This window comes from Ambystoma mexicanum, chromosome 1p (assembly GCF_040938575.1).
Source record: "Ambystoma mexicanum isolate Mex_15411 chromosome 1p, UKY_AmexF1_1, whole genome shotgun sequence".
Taxonomy (NCBI): Eukaryota; Metazoa; Chordata; class Amphibia; order Caudata; family Ambystomatidae; genus Ambystoma; species Ambystoma mexicanum.
The window spans coordinates 1,427,256,574-1,427,282,148 of NC_090921.1; the positions used below are offsets into that span (position 1 = coordinate 1,427,256,574).

General features: G+C 44.9%; 1 protein-coding gene across 1 annotated transcript in view; it reads left to right on the plus strand.

The window, feature by feature from the left end:
- Positions 1-25,575, plus strand: part of URI1 (URI1 prefoldin like chaperone) — a 995,615-nt gene that overhangs the window by 353,145 nt on the left and 616,895 nt on the right. The window contains exon 4 of the mRNA XM_069607080.1: positions 22,218-22,353. Coding sequence (XP_069463181.1) covers positions 22,218-22,353 — 136 coding nt within the window. The remainder of the gene's footprint in view (positions 1-22,217; positions 22,354-25,575) is intronic.

The following is a 25,575-nucleotide window of genomic DNA, read 5'->3' on the forward strand; positions in this document are numbered from 1 at the left end:
GAGTCGATGTGGTCCTTGATAGTTTTGGAGGAACAGGGGTGAACCTGTTTAGACGAGACTTTCATAGATCGGACATGTCTGGAAACCTCGTCAGCAGAGAAAGGTGGAAAGGCAGAGAAAGAGGGAGGAGGGGTGACCGCAGAAGGGCCAGAGGAAGGGCCGGGTAGGGAGGGAGGGAGGGGAAAGGAGGAGAGCGAGGACAGGATGTCCTGAGTTTTAGAGATGAAGTGAGAGGCCAGTGCAGTGCAGAGGGCCTGGGAGGGGACAGGAGAGGTAGAGACTGCAATAGGGTTGGCCAGCTCCTTGCAGATTTTAAAGAGTTTGGCGGAAACTGTTTCTTAAACAGCATCGACTAAGTCTCACCCTGCAGACGCTCGGATGAATGTAGTCCCCACACCAGGTCGTTATCTGTTCTGTCATGCCAACACATTGCATTCCAACATGCACCCATGCTTGTAGGATGAACCTTATTGGCACATAGGAGCATTACACCTGTCACCTATGTGGGTATAGGAAACCTATGTGTCCCACTAGAATTTCATTGGCAAACGGACAACGGTTACTTTCAGATCTGTACTGAAACCGTTAAGATTCACATCCCCTCTTCTCCAACTAAAAACTCCTTTGCATAACGTAGCGCCAGGAGGCTGCTAAAATGGCAGAAGTCCCCCCCCCCCTTCAAGTGCACTAGATGACTTTACACAATTATGGAGAAAAGGGAACTCTGGATTAGGAGTTGTCACTATGGTGCATAGTGAGCAACTGTTTCTTATTAATCTACATTTATTTGCTGCCAAAAACCTTTCTGCATTAGAAGCTGGTGGGCTCTGCAAACATCCGATCAACCTCACACTCATGGTCTCTGTGAACATCCGGAGAAATCAGTTAATCCCACTTAATCTGATCATGTCATTAAATGTATTCTAGACAAAGCACACACATAAGCACTATCGCCAAAGCAGAGATTCTCTTTAACAAGTAAATGCGGAACTGCATGATCTGTTATTTGATACCTATATAGAGCCCCTATCTTCCTGACAAACTGAGTATGTGTTAGTCATTTAGCGTTTTGAGAACCACTAAGAAATCGCTTAAATCTTGATAATTCTCTAGTTGGCACTGAACAGGTGATGTGATTACTTGTAAAACTCTAAAACCGTGGTCCCATTCTTGTGCAGTCAAGCCAGCTGCAGAGTGATGAGTGTTATTCTTAAGTAAAATGGCAAGCACATAGTCCCCATCATCTGATCTTTGAGTTGCATTTGAAAACTCAATTGGGATTTCAAAAATGAAATCATTTTATTGAGCTTGCTAAATTGAGGACTTGATGCATTTTTTTAAAATAGCTTGTTGTCCTAGATTTTCTCTGAATATATATATTTTTAAACTTTTGTTTATTGGCAGAAAGTTAAGACGAGTGTAGCACATATTACATAGAGATGAGCAGAAATCATGACATCAATCTCAGGCATTGCATCATACACTTTCCAAGACAGCACAGCATGGGGGGGGTGGATTGATGGCATGAGGGAGCGAGCGGTGCTCCATACTCATGAGTCGGGTGGGCCCGGCGGGGGGGTCAGAGCTCCACTCAACCTCGTCTCTGTTGTTCAAATAGCTGAAGAATTCGGTCCATACTATTTTAGGGTGGGAAGACACAGGTAGAGATCCAATATACTCTTCTTCACACATTTGCACCCAGGTGAGGGCTTTCAACCACATCTCAAGGGTGGGGGGAGAGCAGCGCTTCCAGCACTGTAGTATACATCTTTTAGCGACAATAGCACTTACATTAAAAAATGTTGACATTTTCTTTGCATTTTCCCCGGCCTATATCCCGAACAGCAGGGCCAGTGGGTCAAGGTCTACTGGGGTCCCAATTATCTCTGAGAGCGCTCTTGTTACCTCCGTCCAGAACACCCCCAGAGCATCTCAGATTTACATTTCAGGCATGTGTGAGTCGGGCTGTGTGTGAACTGTGCTACTCTGTGCGGTGTGTAATAAAGTCTGTTAAGGTGTTTATACTGTATGCAACGGAATCTGGCGTTGAGGGAGACTTTGCGCGTGTGTGCACACATTTGGTTCCACATTCCCTCAGTGATGTCCATCTCCAGCTCCCTGGCCCATGCCTCCCGTGGTTTGAGGGATGCATCCTCCAGCTTTTCCAGCTGCATTCTATACAGAGAGGATATTATGCCCCTGCCGCCTGTGGAGTTTGCTATGTACTGGAGTTCAGGTGCTTCTGGGGGCTCGTCTGGGTATGAGGGCCACATTGCCCGGACCGCCGCTCTTAGCCTAAAGTAGTGTATTAACTCGAGCGCTGAGTTAGAGTGCTCGGGCTGCCACATTTGGGGGGTGATAAATGTACCTTCGGGGTATAGATCAGTCAGTGCTCGGTAGCCCAGGTTTTCCCAGTGTTGCAGGAAATTCTGGTCTTGCGTGGGGGAGGGGGGAGTCCTGGGAATTGCCGTATGGGAAGCCACTTGTAGTATGGGCGATGCTCTTGTGTAGGGTTTAAAATCCTATTCCATGCTCTGATCGTAGTGGCCACAGGGTCTGACGGAGCATCTGTCTGGAACGTGCGGTGTAGTAATAGGGTCATGATGTTGGTCCCATCACCTGCCAGTTTCTCCAATTTGACGTCAGGGGACGGATTTGAGTGTGCGTAACAGTGGGTGGCATGCTGGGCCTGTGCCGCGATCCAGTACAGTGTTAGGTCCGGAGCTGCAAAGCCCCCTTTTTCGTAAGGTGGGGTCATGTTGAGCCACTTCTTGCAGACAGCACCAGAATGCCAGAGAAATTGGGCGCACACCGAGTGGAGCATCTTGAAGTATTGCTTCCCGGGCCACACTGGTACATTAGCAAAGATATAGAGGAGCTTGGGGACCGCGATCATTTTCACTAGGGACATTCTGCCCACCAGGGACAGTGGGAGGTTGCGCCATTTGAGCATCTTTAGATTCAATGAGCTGTGCTGTTGTCTCATAGTTATCCGTCAGTAAGGAGGCTTTGGTTAGTGACACTTGCACCCCTAGATACTTAATGCCCCCTGGGGACCAGCGTAGGGGAAATTCGCATGATGGCTGTTGGGTCGCCACAGTGAGAGGAAATATTTCCGATTTGGAATAATTAATATTGAAGCCAGAGTACGTGCCTATTTTGGCTATGTCACAGATGATCGGGTCTAGGTATGTGGAGTGGTTTCTGATATATAGGAGTACATCATCAGCGTACAGTGAGATGATTTCCAGCGTATCACATAAGCGGATACCTTTGCGGGTGTGACGATCCCTGATGTGGTCTGCCATGGGCTCAATGGCGAGCGAAAAAGGATGGGGGAGAATGAGCATCCCTGGCGGGTACCCCTGTGTAGCGTGAAGGGAGAGGAGACAATGGAGTTGACTAACACCCTGGCCATTGGACCTGTATATAGTAGTTTTATATAGGAGATCATATTTGGTCCTACTCCCATTTTCCCAAACACTGCCCATAGGTATTGCCATGAAACCATGTCAAAGGCCTTCTGGACGTCTAGTGTGACCGCCAATGCGTCTGCCTTCGGGTCAATTCTGGACATCACATTAAATAGGTGGCGGATGTTGAGAGCAGTAGAGCGGCCAAGGGACAAATCCACCTTGGTCTGCGTGGACCAGGTGGAGCATAAATGGAAGGAACCTGTTTGCTATTATTTTGGCAAAGATTTTCATGACCGTGTTGATCAGCGACAAAGGCCTATAGGAACCACATTCGTCTGTGGGTTTCCCTGGTTTGGGGAGGACGGTGATCAGGGCTTCTCTTATGGAAGGGGGGAGGGGATGACTAACCGGAGTGATTCGGTCCAGACCCCGTGTAATATGGGAGCCAAGATGGCGACGTGTTCCTGGTAGCACTCAGATGTGAACCCATCAGGACCCGGGGCTTTGTTCTCTGGGAGATCTGAAATTACCTGGACTACCTCATCCAAGGTGAATGGGGCATCAAGTTGTTCCTTGGTGTTTTGGGAGATGAGGGGGTCATAGCGATGCGTTCTAGCAGGCCGTCCAAGTCTTGGGCTGTGTGTTCCGGCTGGGGGCCATATAGCCTGGCATAGAAACTAGCAAAGGGGTCAATGATGGCCTGGTCAGACCAGTGTCGCTGGCCATGTTCATCTATGACACTATCTGTTCGGGACCTGCCTCCCTCCGCGCGTACTAACTTGTCTAGAGTTTTTCCAGGTCTGTCTCCCTCCCCATATCTTCAGGCAGCCACGGGGCGAGTGAAGTACCGCACCTCGCTCAGGGCGTGAGATTCAAAAAGTTCTAGTTCTGTTCTAATTTTGGCTAGGATTTCCAGGGCTGGAGCGGAAGCATATTCCTGTTCCAGAGTTTTGAGTTGAGTTTCAGAGCTATTTAGGGCCTGTCGTATGGCTTTGAGGGCCCCCGCCTCCCTTGAGATGCACATCCCTCTTATGTAAACTTTAAATGCCTCCCATCGGGTCCCTTTGGGTATGTCTTGCAAGTTGTTACTCTCGAAAAACATGTTTATGTCCGAGAGGATCTCAGCTTTAAAGACAATATCAGATAGAGCCTCAGATTTAAAGCGCCAGGCGGGGCGGGTGGCCGAAGTATTGCCCAGTTGGATCTGCAGCAACACGGGTGAGTGGTCGGAGAGTGTGCGTGCTAGGATCTTGACATCATTCACCCTGCCCACTCGGCACTCCGACAGCAAGAACATGTCTATTCTTGAAGGGCTGTCGTGCACTGTTGAGTAGAAGGCGTACTCCCTATCTTGGGGATGAAGCGTTCTTCACACATCGTGTAAGTTTAGGGAATTCATGTGTGTAAGGAGTCGTTTGGTGGTTGTTCTGTCCAGGGCATTGTCAAGTATCAGATTCATGTCGAACCCCCCACACCCTATATAATGGGAACTTCCACATATCTCATTAGGATGGCGGTCACAGCATCAATAAATTCGGGGGAGTCAGTGTTGGGGCCGTATGTGTTCACGAGCAAGCATTGGTCATTAGCCAGAGTGCAATGGTGAATTACATATCTGCCCTCTGTGTCAATGTGGGATGTGTGGAGTGTGAACTTCACCGATTTGTGGATGAGAGTCAGGACTCCCCTGGATTGAGTGGAGAATTGTGTATAGAATCTGTTGGAACCCCAGGACTGTGCCAGGTTAGATGACAGGAGTTTCAGGGCGTGTGTCTCCTGCAGCAAGAGTACCTTGATCCCGTGTCTTTGTGCATATGCTGTGATCCTGCGGAACTTTGTGAAGTTTGCCAATCCGCAAACATTCCAAGTCAACATTTTAATAGCCATGATTACACTCTAAGCGACATCTCAAATAGAGGATTTGCCTCTGTCTACAACCATGTGAGCTGCGGTGGCATGGAGACATGCTAGCCATTTATGGAACATCCCAATAGAAGGATCCATCTCTGATTACCGCTACATGTGCTGTGAAGGCATGAACATGCCCCCTTTCCAAACCAGTCATCCCCTCTCTGCCGATTTTTGTAAAACATTCCCCAACTAAACCACCCCCCACCCTCATCGCCCGGTATAAATTAGCAGTGTGATAGCACCCTCCCATGTAGCGACCAATCACGTGCCATCACCAACTTGGCGACGCTCGGTTTACACCACCCGTGACGTAGCTGTCAGGGTGTCGTATCAAACCCGGCCATTCCGACCTGTTTCCCCAATGGGGGCAAACCTGAGAAGAAAACAGAGAAACTGGTATTGCAATTGCAGTGGGGGTCGCTACTGCCGTGTACCAAATTAAGAAAATAGTGCAGCGAAAGAGGGGCCTGTAGGGTGTTGGGCAGAAACCTGTGCAGTTCCCTTAGGGACCACTGCAAAAGATTTAGGACTACAGGTGGTTGGCAGTAAAACCCCATTGTTAGCATTCTGCACCACCCAGATTTACCTGGTAGCTGTGGCTGAGCAGTCAGACTTCTCTCAAGATGAGTTAGGCAGTATATAGAGTATACACAATAGGTACAGCGACACAGTAGCACAAGCAAACACTGACCAGAGCTTTGGTGTAAAAGTATATAATTATTTATTTAAAGACACACTTGCAAATTACACTAGCACAAAGAGAGAGAACTAATTTCAACACAGTCACTATTATATATATATATACAACCCTAATTACGTATTAGACAAGTCTTATTGAGAAACACCACTTATTTTCAGACAGAGGTGAGCGCTTAACATAAGATGGCACTCTAATAAGTTGTTTAAAAAGGGAGGGAAAAGGCAGAGTTAGGAAAGCACACAATATTCAATACTTTTCAAAGAACCACAGTGAGGCAGGTTAGGCAAAGTGTACTGGGGAGCAAGGAAGTTCAAATGCCAGGCCCACTCTTAGAGAGAGCAAGCGAAATGTGTCCAGGATCACACAGTGGGGTTTTGCCCAAAGAGTCTTTGTAGAAAGTTTGCAAAAGATTGAAATCAAGTCAGGAAAAGTTAGTTAACAGGCCCCAGACTAGCCCAGGTTAGAAAGTCGAGGATTTACTGTCACCCCGAAAGATCTGTCGCAAGGGAAGCCAGGCGGGACACAGTACCTGAAAGTGGGAAGAACGCTCCAGCAGGGGCAGTTGTTCCTGGCAGCTGGCGCAAGTCGGTGTTTCGTCCAGAGGAAGAGGAGGTCTCGATGTGGAGGAAAGCTGAAGGTCATTGCGCTGCCAGGAAAGAAACCAGCCGCAGAGTTTCCCAGTTACAAGGTACCACCCTGTTCTTCGCGGTAGTGGTGATCTTTGGTATTTCGGTTGCCAGGGTGCTTGGCACGGGCAAGGCGGCCACGAGATGGTCCAGGAAGGCGAAAAGACGGGCAAACTGGTTATCCCCACCAGTCAAAGGAAGAAGACTCTCCGGACTTGAGATCTCCTCTGTCGTCGGGAAAAGTGGTGAGTCGGTTCCGCAGGGCTCCACCGGTGGTGTCGTCGTTGCAGATCGGCTCGACTTCTCCCTCCTCAGATTCTTTAGGTCCTGTGGCGACTTCTGGAGTTCCAGTCGCCAAAGCCCTGCTTTTATGCAGAAAACCCCCATTCATTCAGCCTAGCTGTCAATCAAACATGCTAAGTGGTGAGCCGGGCGGCTTACCACTTGGGCCAATCACACAAGAGTACGACTTGAGTTGCCGAGGCAACTCAGTCCAGGGTGCCTAAACCCCCTCCCACACCTCCTGTGGTACCCAGACAGAGTGGCACCACTTTTGGAGGCTTCTGTGGAGAAGCCCGCCAAAAAGTGGAACAAAGGGCTCGACTTGGGTTGGAGTCACAGAAGCGAACACAAACGCCATTTTGGAACCAAGTTGCGGCAAAAATTACCAACCGGTGAATTAATATTAATTTAATAAACCGGCGGTATGTTCGAGGCTATATTAAAAAGTGGTAACCTCGAACAATGGGAAAATCCCATAGGAATATATTTGCGGTCAAATATAAAAAGTATTCTAACATTGAGGAACTTTTTTGAGATATCATAGGCCTGTACCTTCGCGACCAAATCGGGGTTACTTGGTGATTATTAGCCTTTTTAGGGTTTTTGTCTTTTGTGGTTGATTCTTTGTCGCATGAGTGTAGGTCACTACGGAGACACTGAGTTCCTCTACTCCATTTGTAAACTGTAGGAAAAGTTGCAACTGTGCCTGAACTTATTTGCGCCGAGATAAATTACTGGTGTATTTCCTTTTGCTATGAATGACAAATCCAAAAGTTCAGTTGTATTTGATAAAGTTTTTTATTTTGAATTTTCAGCCCCTCTTGGATGACACGTGTTTCGGTGTACAACCTGCGCCTTTTTCAAATCCGGGCTAGTTTCATTAATCAAGACAATGAAAAAAATATAAAAACACAACATTCAGAAACTTTTAAATGAAAACCATGTCAATTTCAAAAACAAAAAAAGAAAAGAAAAATCTTATCAGTGTTTAGTCCCATACCATATATTATTCAAAAACCACATTACACCTTGTGCATTCTAAGGAACCAGACTTTTATAAAAATAGATGTATGTGCGCCATTGTAACAGAACAAAGGTGGAAGGGAGGGAGGTTAGGAAACTCCTGCTAATTGTATTTCATCTTATTCAAAGTGCTGTTTACGGTATCATTGCTGTCACTAAATGTGATTGCCTACTTCTGCCAGTGGGTTACATGTAAATCATCTCTTACCCTTTAATGTGTCATTACGGTTCACACAAAAAATAATGTTCTTGTTGTAAATGAAGCACTTTTAGTCTTGGGGACAATCCCACCTGTGCAAACAAACAAGTGTAAAAGTCAAATTACTTGTTTAAATTTTGCAGCGTGTAGCGTGCATACTACTATAACACATGATATATGCAATTATAAACAGCAATTGTTCACAATTGCTGGCTTCTGTTTAACCAGGCGCGGTACTGCCTGCGTGCTGGCATAACAATTTTATAATGCATAATGTTGGTAAACACATGCTAAAACAGGTTATATTTGGGACTAAGTCCCATCATTTGCAAATTCATTTCAGTTTACTGATAAGAGGTTCTATTCAGCACAATATTAAGCGTGTAAGTATCTTGAAAGGTGGGCTTCCCTCCCATTCCCAGTGCTTACCTGAAAATTCTGATGCTCTTGCTACAAGCGTCGGGGTTTCCTCTCACTTGGGGCTTTCTGGTTGTTATTGAAACCTCTAGGGACCTAAATCCTTCTTCACTTGCCGTTGTTTTGGAAACGTGGCGGCCATGTTTTGGGATGAAGTAACATGTTCCTCTGTATGTTCGGTTAGTATTGCCCCTTTCCAATCCCAGTCATAAATCACCAGTCGATTTTAGTTGGTAGAAAGACTATTAAAATTTCAATGTGAGTAAATGTTTGTTATATAGAAAGACAAAGCTTAAATACAGATGCAAAAAGGTACACACCAGCAATGGACAAAAATTTCAATGTGAATAATGTTTGTTATATAGAAAATTTAATTCTCTGTTTATCATACAGAGAGACCTGTATGATAACCAGAGAATGAAATTTGTGTCACATTGATTTCGATTGAAGCAGGGTTCTATATAATGTGTTTTATAGGTACCCGATTGTGCTTTGTTGATACACTTTGTTTGTAACGAGCTATTCAAGCCTGTCACGTAACCTTTGTTTTAGCTTGTCTGTTAGTAAACATTTTTCTGTCTATGTTTAGAACTGTGGACCACTATATTTAATAGGTTGTTTTAACCTCAATGACTCATTATTAAAATTTGATGTCTATCTTTTAATTGTGACTGGTCCCCAACTTTGATGTATTTTGTCCATTGCTGGTGTGTACCTTTTTGCATCTGTATTTAAGCTTTGTCTTTCTATATATACAGACTATTGTCCAGCCGGGCATAGACAAAGTATACACTATTATTGTATACCGGGCTTCCTCTCTGTTTAAGTTGTTGAGTAAATGTTTGCCATCATAGGTAATTGCTAAACCCAAATATTGCTAAAGTATTGTGCAGTTAGCAAAACGTTTTTTATAAAAGTAAATTTCGAGTGCAATGCCTCAAAAGTAAGTAGTTGTCACTGTTTGTACCAGAGTGTGAAGGATTGTGGTTAAGGTAGTCATTTCACCTTTTATTTCTATTTTACAAAAATCCTCACCTGAATATATCCTAGTTCTGAAAGGACTAGAGGGCACTTAGAGAATAGGTTCAGAAAAAAGGGGAGGGGTATAGTTGGTGTAGTTTTAGCATCCTATTGCTCTGCCTGTGTTAGTACTGGTAGTCCATATCCCCCGTTTGCCAAGGTGTGAGAGATTCTGGTTAATGTAGTCCTTATGCCAGATGTTTTTTTTTTGGTTTATTTTTTTTTTATTTTAAGTTTATTTATTTTGGGAATTTCTATTTCACACATGAATTTCGTTATGGGCTTGTGTTATTCCTCTTTCTAGTTATGTATTCTGGTCTTCTCTTATCCGGCACCACATTGGCCTACTCGTGCCAGTAGTGGTGATCCATATCTCGAATGAATGGCGTTTATGTTCATTAAAAAAGTACAGTAGACACATTATGCATTCTCACCCATAGTGTAAGTGAGGATTGAAACGTCTGACATTTATATCATAGGAAGTGAACCATCTCATTATCCGAGTTCAGACCTTGTTCAACAGTTTTGAAATGACAGATCAGTCTGGCTTCTTCCTGCCGCAGACGTAATTCTTGGTCACCTCCACGTTTGCCCATTTTGATCTTCTTGAGGCCCACAAATTTGATGTCCTTTTTATTATGTAACTGATGGTGGTGTTGCCAGTGATGTGACAGTGGAAGGTTCTGGTCTTGGCTGCCAATTGTTGAAATGTGCTCTCTAATTCTTGTTCTTAATTCTCGAATGGTACTTTCAATGTAAACCAGATTGCAGACACATATTATAGCATAGATAACATATTTTGATCTACAGTTTATCTGTTCTCTAATCCGAGTTTTCACTCCTTTCTTGTCTGTGAAAATATCTGTGTTTGGTACTGCATAGTTGCACATGGTGCAAAAGCCACACTTTCTGAACCCCGACATAGGTTGCTGTAACCAGGTTGTTGGTCTCGTCTCTTCTTTTTCTGGCAACAGTGATGGGCTTAGGATCATTTTCAAAGTTTTAGCTTTTCTATATACTATCGTGGGATGGTCCTGGATACATTTGCCCACGTGTGGGTCTAGCTTCAGTAGATACCAATTTCTTTTAAGGACTCTCTTAATTTCTTTATCATTTGCACAGTACATAGTGATGAATTGAATCGTATTGTTGTGTATCCTTGATTCTTTGAGTCAATGTTGATTGTCTCGTCATGTTTAGAGCTTTTTTTCCTTGCAGTTTTAATTGCCTTTTGAGGGTACCTTCTAGCTGAAAAACGATTTGACAACAGGTTGCATTCTTTCTCAAATGTTGATAAATCCGTACAGTTCCGTTTTGCACAGATAAATTCTCCTTTAGGAATGTTTCGGATGACTGGTTGGTGATGGCAACTTGTTGCGAACAGTGTAGAGTTTACTTCCGTTTTTTTCCTGAAGGTTTTTGTATGTAATCGATTGGAGGATACAAAAATGGTTAGATCCAGGAAGTCAATTTCAAAGTTGCTGCTTTGGCCGGTAAATTCCAAACCAAATTGGTATACATTTACTTGACATAAAAATGATTCAAGTTCGTCTGGTGTTCCATTCCAAATAATTAATACATCTATGTATCTTGACCATTTTATTATCTTATCCTTGTATTCTTGAAACTGGTAGATAAACAAATCTTCAAACATCCCCATTACTAGATTAGCTAGGGCTGAGGCGTACTTCATGCCCATGGCAACCCCACGGATTTGTCGAAAAAATTGATTGTCAAAAGTAAATATGTTGTTCTCCAAAGTGGCCATTAGCATTTCTTTAAGCATGCACACATAGTTAAAGTGTGAGGCAGATTTGTCCTTGAAAGTGTAATCCATTGCTTCTAATGCTAGTTGGTGCCCAATCGATGTGTAGAGTGCCTTGACGTCCCAGGTTGCTATCAGTTAAGTCTCTTTCCAATGTATTTCCTCCAAAATGTTTATGACAGCAGTAGTGTCTTTCAGATACGCCTTGATTTTACATACTTCTGGTTTTATCACATTGTCAATATATTCTGCCATTGGTTCTGTTGCCCATCCAATGCCACTCATAATTGGCCTGCCTTCTGGGATGATATCAAAGGTCTTGTGTACTTTTGGGAGAAAGTATATAGTCGGAATTACTGGTTTAGTGACATAGAAATGTGATTTTTCTTCATCTGAAATTAATCGTTGTTGGTGCCATCCATCTATTTGACCTTTCAATTCTTGTAATATCCTCAAAGTTGGATTAATTAACAGTTTCTCATACCAGTTTGGTGTCTCTAGATGGTTGTTAGCCATCTTGATGTAGTCTTCATGGTTCATTATGATGATATTTCCACCCTTGTCTGCTTCCTTAATAACCAGATCTTTGTTCAGTTGTAGATTTAGTATTGCTGTTCTTTCCTGATGGGTCAAGTGTTGGGAAGCGTCCTACTTCTTTGTTTCGATTTTGTTGTCAATTGGTATAAATCGTGTGTTACCGATTTGTAAAAGGCATCCACCATGTTGTCAGGGGACAGTTGTGGTAGGAAATTTGATTTGGGTTTGAGTTCCTTATTGGTTAAAGTTGCTGGTTGTATCTCTAGCTCCTGCATTGTTTGAAGTATTGGATAGTCGTTAGCTTCCCGCAAGGATCTCAGTAGATGGATGTTGCCAAGTTCTTCAATGGTTATGTCAATTTTGTTCCTTCTTTCTGGTGTTGGTTTCTGTCTGTCTACTTGTGTTGCAAAAAACTTTTTCAGTTTTAGTTTTCGTTTTAGTTTTCGAACAAATTTAAAGAGATCTATGTGTACGTCAATAGGTTCAAAAAAAAGTTGTCGGGGCAAATGATAAAACTTTGTTAAGTAAGCTGATTTCATCTTTGGTTAAAGATTGGCTTGATATATTCATCACTAGATCGTTTATTTGTTTGTTTTCGCTGCTTCTCGTGCTGCTGCTTGTGTTAGTCGCCGATAAGCGTCTAGACCCTCTGGGTTTCTTAGATTCTCCTGATCCTCTCCTGCCTCTGCTCCGACTGTATTCTGTGAGGTGTCTGGTTCCTTGTTCTTCTGAAAATTGACCTGTTTAGTCGGAATGTTCCTATTTCCCCTTTTAAAGCGTCTAATTTGGTTCAGGAAACCATGGCCTTTTGGCTTACTTGTCCCCTGCACTGCATCCAAATGTCCTTTGGATTCATCTTCTGCTTCCGAGCTTGCTGGTGAGGTGTTGGGAGTGCTCTCTCTTGAAACTTGTTTAGTGAGTTTATTATATTTCTCCTGAAACGTGTACACCTTATCATCTTGATAGTCTCTGTCATCATGATAGAATTTCCTGAGTTTCCTTAATTTTATGTCATCTTGGTATTCTTTGAGGATTTCATACATTTTCTGAAAATTCTTTTCCTTTGTAACATCAAGAGCTTTTGCTTCCTTGATTTTTTGCTTGATATTAACTATTTGTTCTGTTGTCCTTTTGTGTTCTCTTTGCGCATGTCCAATTAGCATTCCCAGAAAAACTAAACCAAAATTTCAGGGAGAGAGGTCCTACAATTCCAATCTAATGCTGGAAAAAACAGTTGGTCATACTGCATTCCATTAGTGGGGATAGAGCACCCAGGAAAATTGAGACATGACATAATACAAATGAGTATCATCCAGTGAAGAAAACATGGATCTCAATGTAATAACAACAATGATGAACTGCTATTCTTGGTGAGTCATTTCAGTTATGCAGTCACAGGGATAAACGTACAGCCACATCAAATGGACATATATAGAAAAGACACATGAATAATGCTTCCAACGTGCATTGTTTGAATGGTGATCTCGTCGACACAACAGTGTTTCGGCCTAAAGGAGCTGTGCGGTGCAGCTATGTGAGCAGGCCTTCATCAGGACGTGTGATGACCTTAAAGGTGGTTCTGGATTCTCTATCTATGAACAAAAGAATGGGGAATTGTCAGTGGAACAGTGACCTCAAATAAAATGATAATTCAAAAAGCTCCCGTAGGATGCTAAAGTAAAAACGGGGAGAAGACTCCTTGGTATCGGAGCCTAAATTCGTACCAAAGGCTTATCCAGTGCAAGGGTAAGCGAAACAATCCATCACAAGTATAGATTTCTGGGGAGCACGGAGTGCGTCGTGGAGGGACTCTAACTTGTATCTGTATGAAATCTTACAGATCCCTAATGTCGTTACAGGTACAAGTTAGTGTCCCTCCACTACGCACTCAGTGCTCCCCAGAAATCTATACTTGTGATGGATTGTTTCGCTGAGATCCATGTTTTGTTCACTGTATCATACTCATTTGTATTGTTATGTCTCAATTTTCCTGGGTGCTCTATCCCCACTAATACTATCCAGATGTTATTAAAATACATTTTGTGAAAAATGGAATGCAGTATGACCAACTGTTTTTTCCAGCATTAGATTGGAATTGTAATACCTCTCTCCCTGAAATTTTGGTTTAGTTTTTCGAAGAATTCCCACCTGGGTTTTTCAGGGTCCTGCCAGGTGCCCTATATCCAAATTTAGTCCAAGTACAGCCCGTGGTTGTTGGGCTTTACACAGTTGTGTGACTACATAAGGAATTTTTTATCCTTTAAATCGATTCAATAATGGACAAATTACAGGTAAAAAATATACCTCGAGTATTCATTGACAATCCTAAGTTCAAGAAGAACTTTAGTGGTGTGGGAAACAAATGTAGTAGGGACTGGATCATTTTAATCATAGATACCGCCCAAGAGGAATGTAAAAAACAAGGGGACGAGCTACTGGAATTAGATAAAAAAAATTCACAGAAAACGCAGCAACTCAAGAAGCCAAGCAAAATTAGAAAAATTAGAACAGGAGATCGTCAAATTTAAACAGATCACCAGCGACAAAAAAAATCCAGAAGTTTCGAAAGGATCTAAGCAGCTATGTCGAAGAGAAGACCTACCCCTATTTACGAGAGACATACTACACTGATCTACAACAACAACAACAGAGCAACTTCCACAGATGTAACAAGTTTGTTAATTTCTCTGGCAGCTCCGCCTCATCAAGCGGAAGTGACCCCAGTCTGTCTGGAGGAAACGCATCTGGTCTACCACAACACCTTCCTTTTTTTCCCCGGGGGGGACAACGAGGGCGCCCCAAGAGACGGCCCCAGCAACAAGGACAATATATGAGAACCCGACAGTGGTATTCAAACCAACCATGAGACAGCAGATTCCTATTTTTAACCTGTCATCCCGAATACTGACTCCATCAGAAGAAACCTTGCTAGGGAAAGGCCTATCTTTCGTTCCATTCGCACGAGCTAATCCTTTCCAAGCAGAGATGGAGATGAAGAGATTTTTCCGCAACATCCGACTCAAATACTTTTTTGAAATATACCTACCAGATCACCAAGAGACTACTTCGAAGAGTAATGAAACACCTGAGAACACTACTGGTTTCAAACCGAAATCAGTTTTTATGCCTCCACCACATACCATACCGGCTGAATTCGAAACCTTCGAAAATTTGGTTTCCAAAAGTTTAAAAGAAGGTCTGGCCAAAAAGAACTACTACCAGGACAATCTGACTCGAGATGAAAGAAAATCTATATCAGCTCTCAACAAAGATCCATCCATCACTTTAAAACCGGCCGACAAAGGAGGAGGAATTGTCATCATGGAAACGGCCAACTACGATAAGGAATGTTGGCGCCTCCTCGCCAATGTCACGTCATACAAGATTCTGGGAAGGGACCCCACCACCAGACTCCAGGAAGAAATTACAAATCTTACCAAACATGCGGAACAGGAAGGATGGATATGTGAGGATGAACGTCATTTCTTAAACAAAGCACATCCGAGAATTCCGGCATTTTATATTTTACCCAAGATTCACAAGAATCCGAGACTACCACCAGGAAGACCAATTGTCTCCGCCTGCGATTCTTTGTTTGAACCTTTGTCTCTATACACAGACTTTTTCCTCAAACCTTTTGTATGCAAGATGCCATCTTACATTAAGGACTCCACGAACGTCATATTGATATTACAAGATCTTGAACTACCACAACATTGTATACTGGCTACCATGGATGTTGAAGCACTCTATACTTCAATACCACAACTTGAGGGCTTAGAAGCTCTTAAAATTCGTCTCAACAAAAGGAGTGATGTAACCTCTACACCTACAGACTTCATCTTAGAGAATGTGTGCGTTTGGCCATGTCCGAAAACTTCTTTCTGTTCAAGGACCAACTATACCAACAGATTAAAGGCGTGAGCATGGGGGCAACATTCGCCCCAGATGTCGCAAATTTGTATATGGTGCAATATGAAGCAGATCACATACATCATTACCATAACCCCTTCAAGTCACAAATACTCCAATGGCGACGGTATATCGATGAAGTCTTGCTTATATGGACTAGCACGGAAATTGAGTTAGACTTGTTTCATCAATGGTTAAATCAATGCAATGATTACATCCGGTTCACCATCGATTGGAACTATCAGGCGGTAAATTTCTTGGATTTACATATTTACAGATCAGGCAACAATCTTCAAACTGAACTATACAGAAAACCTACCGACCGCAACACCCTACTGCACTTCTCAAGTTATCACCCCCAGGGGTTGAGATACAATCTTCCTTACGGCCAGTTCTTGAGAATCAGACAGAACTGTTCGAGCAAAGAGAAATATGAGCAACATGCCAATGGTTTACAACTGCGACTCAAGGAGAGGGGATATCCTAAGAAATCTGTGAAACAGGCGAGAAAAAGGGCACTGAATACAGACAGAACCATATGCCTTACCCCAAAAGAAAAAAACGAAATAAATAGACTAGTCTGTGTCACCACATACGGTCCCTTAAGCAATCTTACCAAACAAACCATCAATAAACACTGGCATCTGATAAAAAACAAAGGTACCCTTGAGAAGAAGCCCATTTTTGCATTTAAAAAAAACAGGAACCTAAGGGATTCTTTGGTTCATACTTATATCGAGGAAACCAAGACACCGAACACACTGTGGGACCTTCCAAATGTCGTGGGACATTACCGATGCGGCACCTGTGTAGCATGCCGCTACACTAACCCCAACAAAATTTTTGATTACAAGGACTACCACCGTACCTTACAAACCCACACCAATTGCAACAGCAAGTTTGTGATATATGGAATACTATGTCCCTGCCTCTTGCTTTACATAGGAAAAACCTCGAGACCAGTGAAACAGCGGATCTCGGAGCACAGATCCTGCATCAAGAACAAGATTCAAGATATACCATTGGTTGACCATTTCAGTCGACTAGGACACACAAACAATGATATATCCTGGACGATCATACAGCAACTAACTCCCCAAAAAAGAGGAGGGGACAGAGATAAAGCTCTGACAAGATTGTAACAACAACTAGTCCATCAACTCGACACCGTCAAAACAGGGTTGAATATTTCTGTTGATTGGAAACACTTTTACAGCAAATAAACGACAATGAATCTCTTGACATACATGTTCATTCCCTGGTATTGTCTTCTTTCCAGAGGCCTATGAGGATCTCCAGGTCCAAATTAGTAAACCAGCAGATAGCCAACTCTCGCATTGCCCTTAGACCTTGGGTCCAGATTGTTCCCCGGCCATTCCACCTTTTAGAATGTTGCTCCCGGAGTAACATTTATATTTGTGCATGTGTATGATCCTCTCTATAGTTATGCACTTGTGTGATCCTATGTTGTTGAACATTTTTCATTTAAAAGAGTGACAGCATTCTCTTGACTAAGCTCATATCCCACCAGGGCATGTATAACTCCGTTCAACATTCTCTATGGTCTGAAAACAAATTGAACATGTGAATTCATGTGATCTGTTTACATACACGCTTAAGTATGCATAATATTCTAATGTGTGTTTGACTAAACTGTTTCTCCTAGGATGCATAGAACATGCAAATACTTTTACTGGTAGCATTGACACACGCAATTACTAGCCGGAGCACACATGCTTGTGCCCCGGCCATCAACCGTACTCACACAAACCATCTAGTGAGGTTTCCTTGCACCCATTACAGCGATTGCTATCTAGGCCGCCACATTGGTCGGCCTCCGTCTCCCGAAATAGTGAATTTAAACATAGTCATACGTTGCAAGCCTTTTTCCCGTATGACAGCGGACGCGTCATCACGGCTACAGCCACTCCTAACACGGCTTTTACTCCTCCAGCAGACACGCCCCTTGAGGCTCCCTTGACAGACACATCACTCAGCCTCGGCGTACAGACGCCGCCCGCTCACACGTCCCTGCGCGCCCCCGTGGCCGATCCCCATTGGTTCATTGGGTGGTGACGCTTTGTTACGGGAGCGCCACCTGCTAAGCAATCGGATCGCCCGACGGGTTTGATTACCTGCGGTGTCCCTGGAGATGCATCCATTTCAACAACGCTTGCGTATTGAGACGCCGCGTTACTCTGCACTTCCGAGACCTTCCAGTTCGAATGTAAGTACTAGACTAAATGCTGTGGCCTTTGCCACTACCCAGAGCTATGCTTGTTCTGGCTCGGACGTACACTTTTTTCCGAACATTTTTTGACCCGCACTTGTGAGCTCAACACATGTGCGTTAGGCACACTTATACCCTTACTATTATGTCTTCTCTCACACAGATCTGTCACGCTTTGGACAATCTGCACTGAGGAACCAGTAATCCAAGTGGGGGTCTCCACCATCTTTTTGCAGAGAAGTTTCATTTTACCCCCAGAGGTAAGAATTTAACTACCATATGGCTCCACAATCTGTATGAAATCTTACAGATCCCTAATAATGTTGTTACAGGTACAAGTTAGTGTCCCTCCAAGACGCACTCAGTGCTCCCCAGAAATCTATACTTGTGATGGATTGTTTTGCTTACCCTTGCACTGGATAAGCCTTTGGTAAGAATTTAGGCTCCTATACCAAGGAGTCTCCTACCCGTTTTTACTTTAGCATCGTACGGGAGCTTTTTGAATTATCATTTTATTTTGAGGTCACTGTTCCACTGACAATTCCCCATTCTTTTGTTCATAGATAGAGAATCCAGAACCACCTTTAAGGTCATCACACGTCCTGATGAAGGCCTGCTCACATAGCTGCACCGCACAGCTCCTTTAGGCCGACAATGATCCCTTCCACCTTTGTTCTGTTACAATGGCGCACATATATCTATTTTTATAAAAGTCTGGTTCCTTAGAATGCACAAGGTGTAATGTGGTTTTTGAATAATATATGGTATGGGACTAAACACAGACAAGATTTTTCTTTTCTTTTTTTTGGTTTTTGAAATTGACATGGTTTTCATTTAAAAGTTTCTGAATGTTGTGTTTTTATATTTTTTTAATTGTCTTGATTAATGAAACTAGCCCGGATTTGAATAAGGCGCAAGTTGTACACCGAAACACATGTCATCCAAGAGGGGCTGAAAATTCAAAATAAAAAACGTTCTCAAATACAACGGAACTTTTGGATTTGTCACTCATAGCAAAAGGAAATACACCAGTAATTTATCTTGGCGCAAATAAGTGCAGGCACAGTTGCAACTTTTCCTACAGAATATAAAAAGTAGTATCCACTGCCACCAGCCAAAACTCGGTCGGGGGACTGGACAGTGCCCCCTCGAACAACAGACCCAGGGGGAATCGAATTGCCACGACCAGTACGTCTACAATATGATGGTTTGTACTGGTTCTGTTCACAATTTAAGACTAGTAAAGCCAATGGTGACTTTACATGCCCTGGGAGACAGTAGTCAGTCCCAGGGTATGGAGTCTATGTTTGGGGGTCGCTGCGACACCCCTGGGTTACTGCACGGAGGGTGCTGTGTAACCCACATAACAAAAACACATGAAACCCTATTGGGTAAAGGACCCCATAGCCCATTGAACACATACAAAGTCAAAGGAACACCTCAAATCATGTCTAAGAGTGGGATGAAAAGAGTCTCACTCTTAGCAGGAGAAAAAAATAAACCCAAAAAATCCAGCAAAGCTGCTGGGGGACTCACTAGGTTTGGGAAATTAGCCTTTACACAGAATTCTCCCTAACATAGGGCATCCTTGGAGTTACATTGTGCTGTGTTTCATTGAAAGAATAATGACGGATGGTAGCAGATGAGAGAGACGCGGTCTCGATTAGTACATAGGAATTGTAGAAGACCTCGGTCATTGTCCATCAAGTAGTTTACAGCTGCATCCAGTGGGATCTGTGATTCTATAAATTTGACAGCTTTGTCCGGAACTGTGAAAAAGTATAGCTTGTTATGGTAAGTGAATTTCAGACGTGCTGGGAATAACATTACATATTCAATTTTCCGCTCTCGAAGCATTTTCTTCACTCCGGTGAATTGTCTGCGCTCCGCCTGGACCCCCAGCGAAAAGTCTGGGAAAATTCTAATAATTTGCAAGTCCATTCTCAGTTCGCCCTTTTCTCATGCAAGGCGCAGTATATGTTCTCTGTCTGTATAGCTAAGGAATTTTGCTATTCTCGGCCTGGGGTAGTTACCTGGCTTGGAAAGAGTGAGCGATGCGCCCGCTCGATTGTGAAGAATGGTGAAAGCGGAGGGTCGTCGAGGAGATCTTTGAGGAGGGTCTCAACCGCAAGCTCCATGCGGCCCTCAAGCGCCGACTCCGGAACCCTCACAATGCGGACATTGTTTCTGTGAGATCCCGATTCTAGATCGTCACACTTGGCCTTGACGCTTTTCATGTCCCGCACTAGCACTGACACCGTGTTTTGTAGGGTGAGTACATTATCCTCGTTTGCCCCAATTCTGGTTTCGGCCTCGGTAATCCTGGTGCTATGTTGGTCTAATTTCGACCTAAGTGAGGCCACATTCGCATTTATATCGTCCAATTTCTCGTGGAATGAGGCGAAGTTCTTTGCCATGGACTCCATCATTGCCTCTAGGTCAGGCTGTGGGGAGGCAAGTGGGGCCTCCATGTCGGTGTCAATAGATGTGGTGGCACCTTGCTCCGCCCTTGGTGCTGGTTTGGTGAATCTGTCCATGGTCCCCGCCTTGACTGCCCCTCGAGACTTGCTGGGCATTACAAGGGCAGGTTTTATTATGTGTGGTTATAGGGAGCCACTGCTTGCGCAATACGGGGAAAAATTCTGGTGGGCCCAGGGGGTAGCCGAACAAGGTGGCGCGAGGGGCGGACGCCGTGCGGGCAGGTAAGAACGGCGGGATATCTCTAGTTGGAGCTCTTCTCAGGTGCCCAAGCAGGGGCCGCAGGGTTGAGGGCAGGAACTGCGCCCGGCGCCACAGGTCAGTAGGAGACCACCAGGCCCTCCAATCAAGCGGAGCAGAGGGGGGGCACCAGAGCAAATAATCTCAAGAGATGGGCAGAGAGGTCCTCGGGTGTCGGAGCGCAGCAACCAGGGGCGGGTGAGGCACAAAGCAGGGGGACCGCACAGCTAGCCCAGCAGAGCAGGTGTTCTGGTTCTTTATGTCGGGGAGGTGGGGCAGGCGTGGGGTCGGGAGCAGAGCCCCCCTCCAGGCCAGTGGCACTGTAGTTGGTTGACAGTAGGCGCCCACCTACTGCTGTGGCAGTGCTAGGGGTAAGTCTCTCCTTAGTGGTATGGCCTATGCCCGCTTGTTGATCCCGGCCATGTGGACTTTATTTTCCATTTGGGGCCCAGCAGAGAGCAAGAGCCACGTTGTATGATAGGATGGTCTCAGGGGGCCAACAGCTTATTGTGGAGGTGCAGAGTGTGGATGTGTCCCCAATGATCAGGTGCAGGAGCTGGGGGCTGTGTGCTCAATGGATTCAGTGTATATTAACGTTGTGGCGGCCCCCCAGCTCCTCACCTCGGTTCCCAGTTTCCAGCACTCCGGACGCCCGAAGGATGGGCTCCCCCGCGAGCGGGGCGGCTGCGCCCCTCCCAGCAGCGCAGGGCCCAGCGGGATCGCGGCCAGGGGGCGTCCGTCACCCGCGACTCCGGGGCAGGCCAGGCTTGCAGGGGCCTGCGGGGGAGCCGGCGTCAGACAGAGGCCCCTCACACAGCCCAGCCGAGGAGAGTGAGCATCAGCTCCTCCGGCATGGAGGGGTCCCAGCCTGGTAGTCCGCAGTGATTTCCGAGCGGAGGAGGAGGGGAAAAGTTACGGCTGACTCCGCAGCCGGGCTCGCTGCAGAGGGGGCAGAGAGGGGGGCGAGTCACAACGTCAGGCGGTTGCGCCCCAGGGTAGAGCGCAGCCTAGGACAGTCTCCACACAGCCCAGAAGTCAGGGCGCCGCAGCTCGGCTCCGGTGGCCCGATCTTCTCCCAAATCAGATGTGGATGCAGCCCGCAGTCAGCGCTACAGCTGACTAGTATTTCCACAGCCGGGGCTGGTGTTTCGGCGCTGATGCAATTAGATGAAGGATTGCTGGGCACGGAGCACCAAGTCTAAGCAGCCATCTTGATGGCTGCTCAACAGCGCCCCCTCTGAATATATTTTTAACTGAAAGCCAGGAACATGTCTGGGTATGAAGTTAGTATGGTAGTCTAACGTGTTCATATTTACTTGAAACACCAAGTCTAGAAATCACCTGCTACTGCCATTTTTGTAGGGAAAAAAACAGCTACGAAGAGAGTTTGAATAGGGATTGTAAAAGCAATTTAGTACCATATTTATTTAATTAATTCTTATGTCATTGTTTATTTCACAGGTACCATTTGGTCCCCTTGCCTTCATGCCTGGAAGTCTTGTACATACCAACGAAATCACAGTTTTGCTTGGGGACAACTGGTTTGCCAAGTGCTCTGCAAAACAGGCTGTTGGCTTGGTTGACCACAGGAAGAAGCGTATGTATTTTAAGAAATTACAGGTTTCTGGTCAGTGAATTTCATTTGAATGTGCAAAAGCCTTTTAATCTTTTGAGAACACAATTGTGCATGTTGTTGCAGCAGCACAAAAGGGCCAAAATGTGGTGTAGAAGAAAGTGTTTAATTTCGGTTGATTGTTTTCTACCTCTTTACAGTGACGTTGCTCTTAAATTTCAGCCCCTTTCACAACTGGATTCCACTGACTAGACTAAAACGCTGTCTTCTGCCCTTTCTTATTTTACCACACTCAATTCTTTGTTATTATGTATAAAGACTAATGTATCTTTTTTCTTTCTTTTAAAATCCACTATACAGAATGACTATGTAAAAACGATCTTCAGTAGATTATGACTCTTAGTATTCTCCTATTCGTCAAAAATCGAGAAGGGACACCTGATCTCTACTCCTACTTCACATTATCTCTTTTATATTATCATTTTACAATGTTTTTCCAACCTGGAAAGTTCAATAATTTAGGACGAAGCTCTGATTTCCTTTTTTTTAATTATAAATATGCCCTATACCAAACCTAGACCACCCAAACATAGATTTTTTTAAAACATACTTACCATGATGCTTTATATATTTTATACAGTTCATAATAGCATGGTAATTTTTCTTTTTAACACTGTTTTTTTTAATTTTTTTTATTTTTACTATTCTTTATTGGCATAAACATTTAGTTACAGCATTATAAAGTATTACACAACATGGCACTTGACAGGACCACAAGCAGCATAGGTAAACTAGGTTTTTCTAACGGTAGCCTGTAGGAGACACACAAATAAAAAAGACAAATTATATTTTGCAGAACTAATACAGGTGAAGAAAAGATTCTCTTAACCTGTCAGTAAGAAATGAGCCCCTAAGCAGATAGTAGAAAAACTGCCATATTGTAGAGTAATGATTTGATGGAGGAAATGTGTATGCAATGTTAAATGTTTTGTAAGAAAAGAAAGCAAAAATTATGTTTTTTCTTTATAATAGAGTTTAATATGGTGAGATGGAGTCAAAATAGAACATGTTGGAAATCCATGATGGCTGACTGGAGAGTGAAGTCGCACTCTCGCGAGCTCCAGTCCAGGCCCATGAAAGGAGGTGAAATTAGACCACAGAACGCGATAGCAGGGCTCCCGGTGAAGAGGGTTCTAACCCTGAGGCATGATTGAAGCTGGTGGGAAACCCCTGGGAAGAGAAACAGTCTGCCAACAACCCTGATAACGGAGGACTGCGCTGTACCCAAAGAGAGGGAAGGCGCGGATAGAGAGGAGTCGCTTGAGGAACGGAGCTGCTGCGGCTGGTGCGGTAAAGATTCGAAAGGTAGAGCTGAAGGGGGGAAGCCCTCACGCGCCCCGCCCGAGCGGGGCTATCTGCGAAGACCTGGCCCATAAGCAACTCCATTCTTCACCAGAATAGAGGGCGAGATCAGGAAGGGACTCCCCGCCGCACGCGTGGACAGAGTTGAGGGCCACGCATTGAAGAAACAGCGGAGACCTGGAAGCTCCCAGTGTGCGGCCTCTCAGGCCGTGGTGGGGGAGTGGAGCATCCCCGCCAAAGGCCGAGCCACTGCACAGAATACCCGCAGCATCACATACTGGGTGACTTCTCGCCTCTCCAAGAACGGGAAATATAGTGACTGTGCGCCCCGACCCAGGGAATCAGTTAAGCAAGCAATCGGCCCTGAGAAAGGACCATTTCCTTTGGCGCTCGGCACCGGAGTGCCCCGCCTGGCGAACGCGCTCTCATACAGCGCCAGCAATAGCAGAGTGGGCTTATGGGTGTAGCCGTGGCCCTATTGATACAGAGGCCAGAATAGGAGCACTGGAGGAGCTCAACAGTGGAGGGGAATACCCACTGACACAGGCAGTGCAACTCACCCAACCCAGGAGAGAGGAAGCCGGCAAATCCTACGGAGCTATATAGTGTGGAGTGCAAGCAGATTCCTGGAAATCGGGGGAAGCAGACTCCAGCAGCGTATGATGGGAAAAAAAGCACAAGAAGAGGCCAATTGGAGTAGTGCTAGCAAAGGCTATCAGCGGAGACGGTGACTGGCACCCAGGTCCGACTAGCAGAAGGAGGGGGAGTCACCTTCTGCCACACCTGAAGAAATTGCCCTTTGAAAGGACGATCTCTTAACCTGCTTCAAAGGAATGGAAGAGACTGACTGCATCTTTTCAGGAACAGATGGCAAAACTAAAGGAGGACTTAAAGAGCTAACTGAAGGAGGTCGGGGGAAGAAGTCAACTCCCTGGGAAACAGAGTAGATCTGACTGAACAAGGCCTATCGGAAATGGACAAGGAGGTGCGTCAGAACTCGGAATTATTGGAGCAAATTGTGGCCGCCACGCATAATCTGGAAATCCAGGCCGAGGATCTAGAGAACCATTCTAGACGGTCCAACATCAGAATAAAAGGCCTAGCAGAATCCAACCCCGACCTGAAAACAATGGCACAGCAGTGTTTCGCAGCGCTGGTAATTCGAGGAAATTCGGATACACAGAGTGGGCCCTAAGAGGAGCGTTGAGGGGTCTAGACCAAGGGACGTGCTAGCTGCATTGGCCTCATATGAAGAAAAAGAAAAAATACTCAGGGCGGCCAGGGGGCAGACCACTATATTGATCAACGGCTTGCATGTGAGCCTGTTTGAAGACTTGGCCGCCTCCACACTTCAGCAAAGAATATCTTAGTAGGGGAAAAAATCCTGTACAAATGGACCTTCCCCTTCGGACTAATGTTTTCATGGGAAAGAGGGCAACAGAGAGCCACTACCTGTGCTGAGGGTCTAACAATTCTGGGAATGGAAGATGGAAATGAGCCCTGTGATGTCCAGTTAGTTTATTTTTTGGCTGTCTGGTCAACAGAGCTCGGCCTGCATGTCCTTTCCCACACATAGGCTGTTCTGCTCAGTCCTATCTTCAGACATGCATTGGGTGTTTGGGTACTTAATGTGATATCACACTTGTAAACTTCCTGGAGGCTGTGTGCTTCTGGCTTGGGGGACCAAGAACTTGCGCTCTTTGATTTCATACCCTATTACCCGGTTTCCACTTACTGCCCAACACGGAGCAGAGGACCACCCCTCAACAGACCTTGTCCTCCCAAGCTTTTACTGTCATTTCAGCCCCCTGGTGGGTCTGTTTACTTCTGCTATGGTTCGATTGGCGGGGTTCGTTCAAGTGCTATAGGTTCCAAAGCATCTCT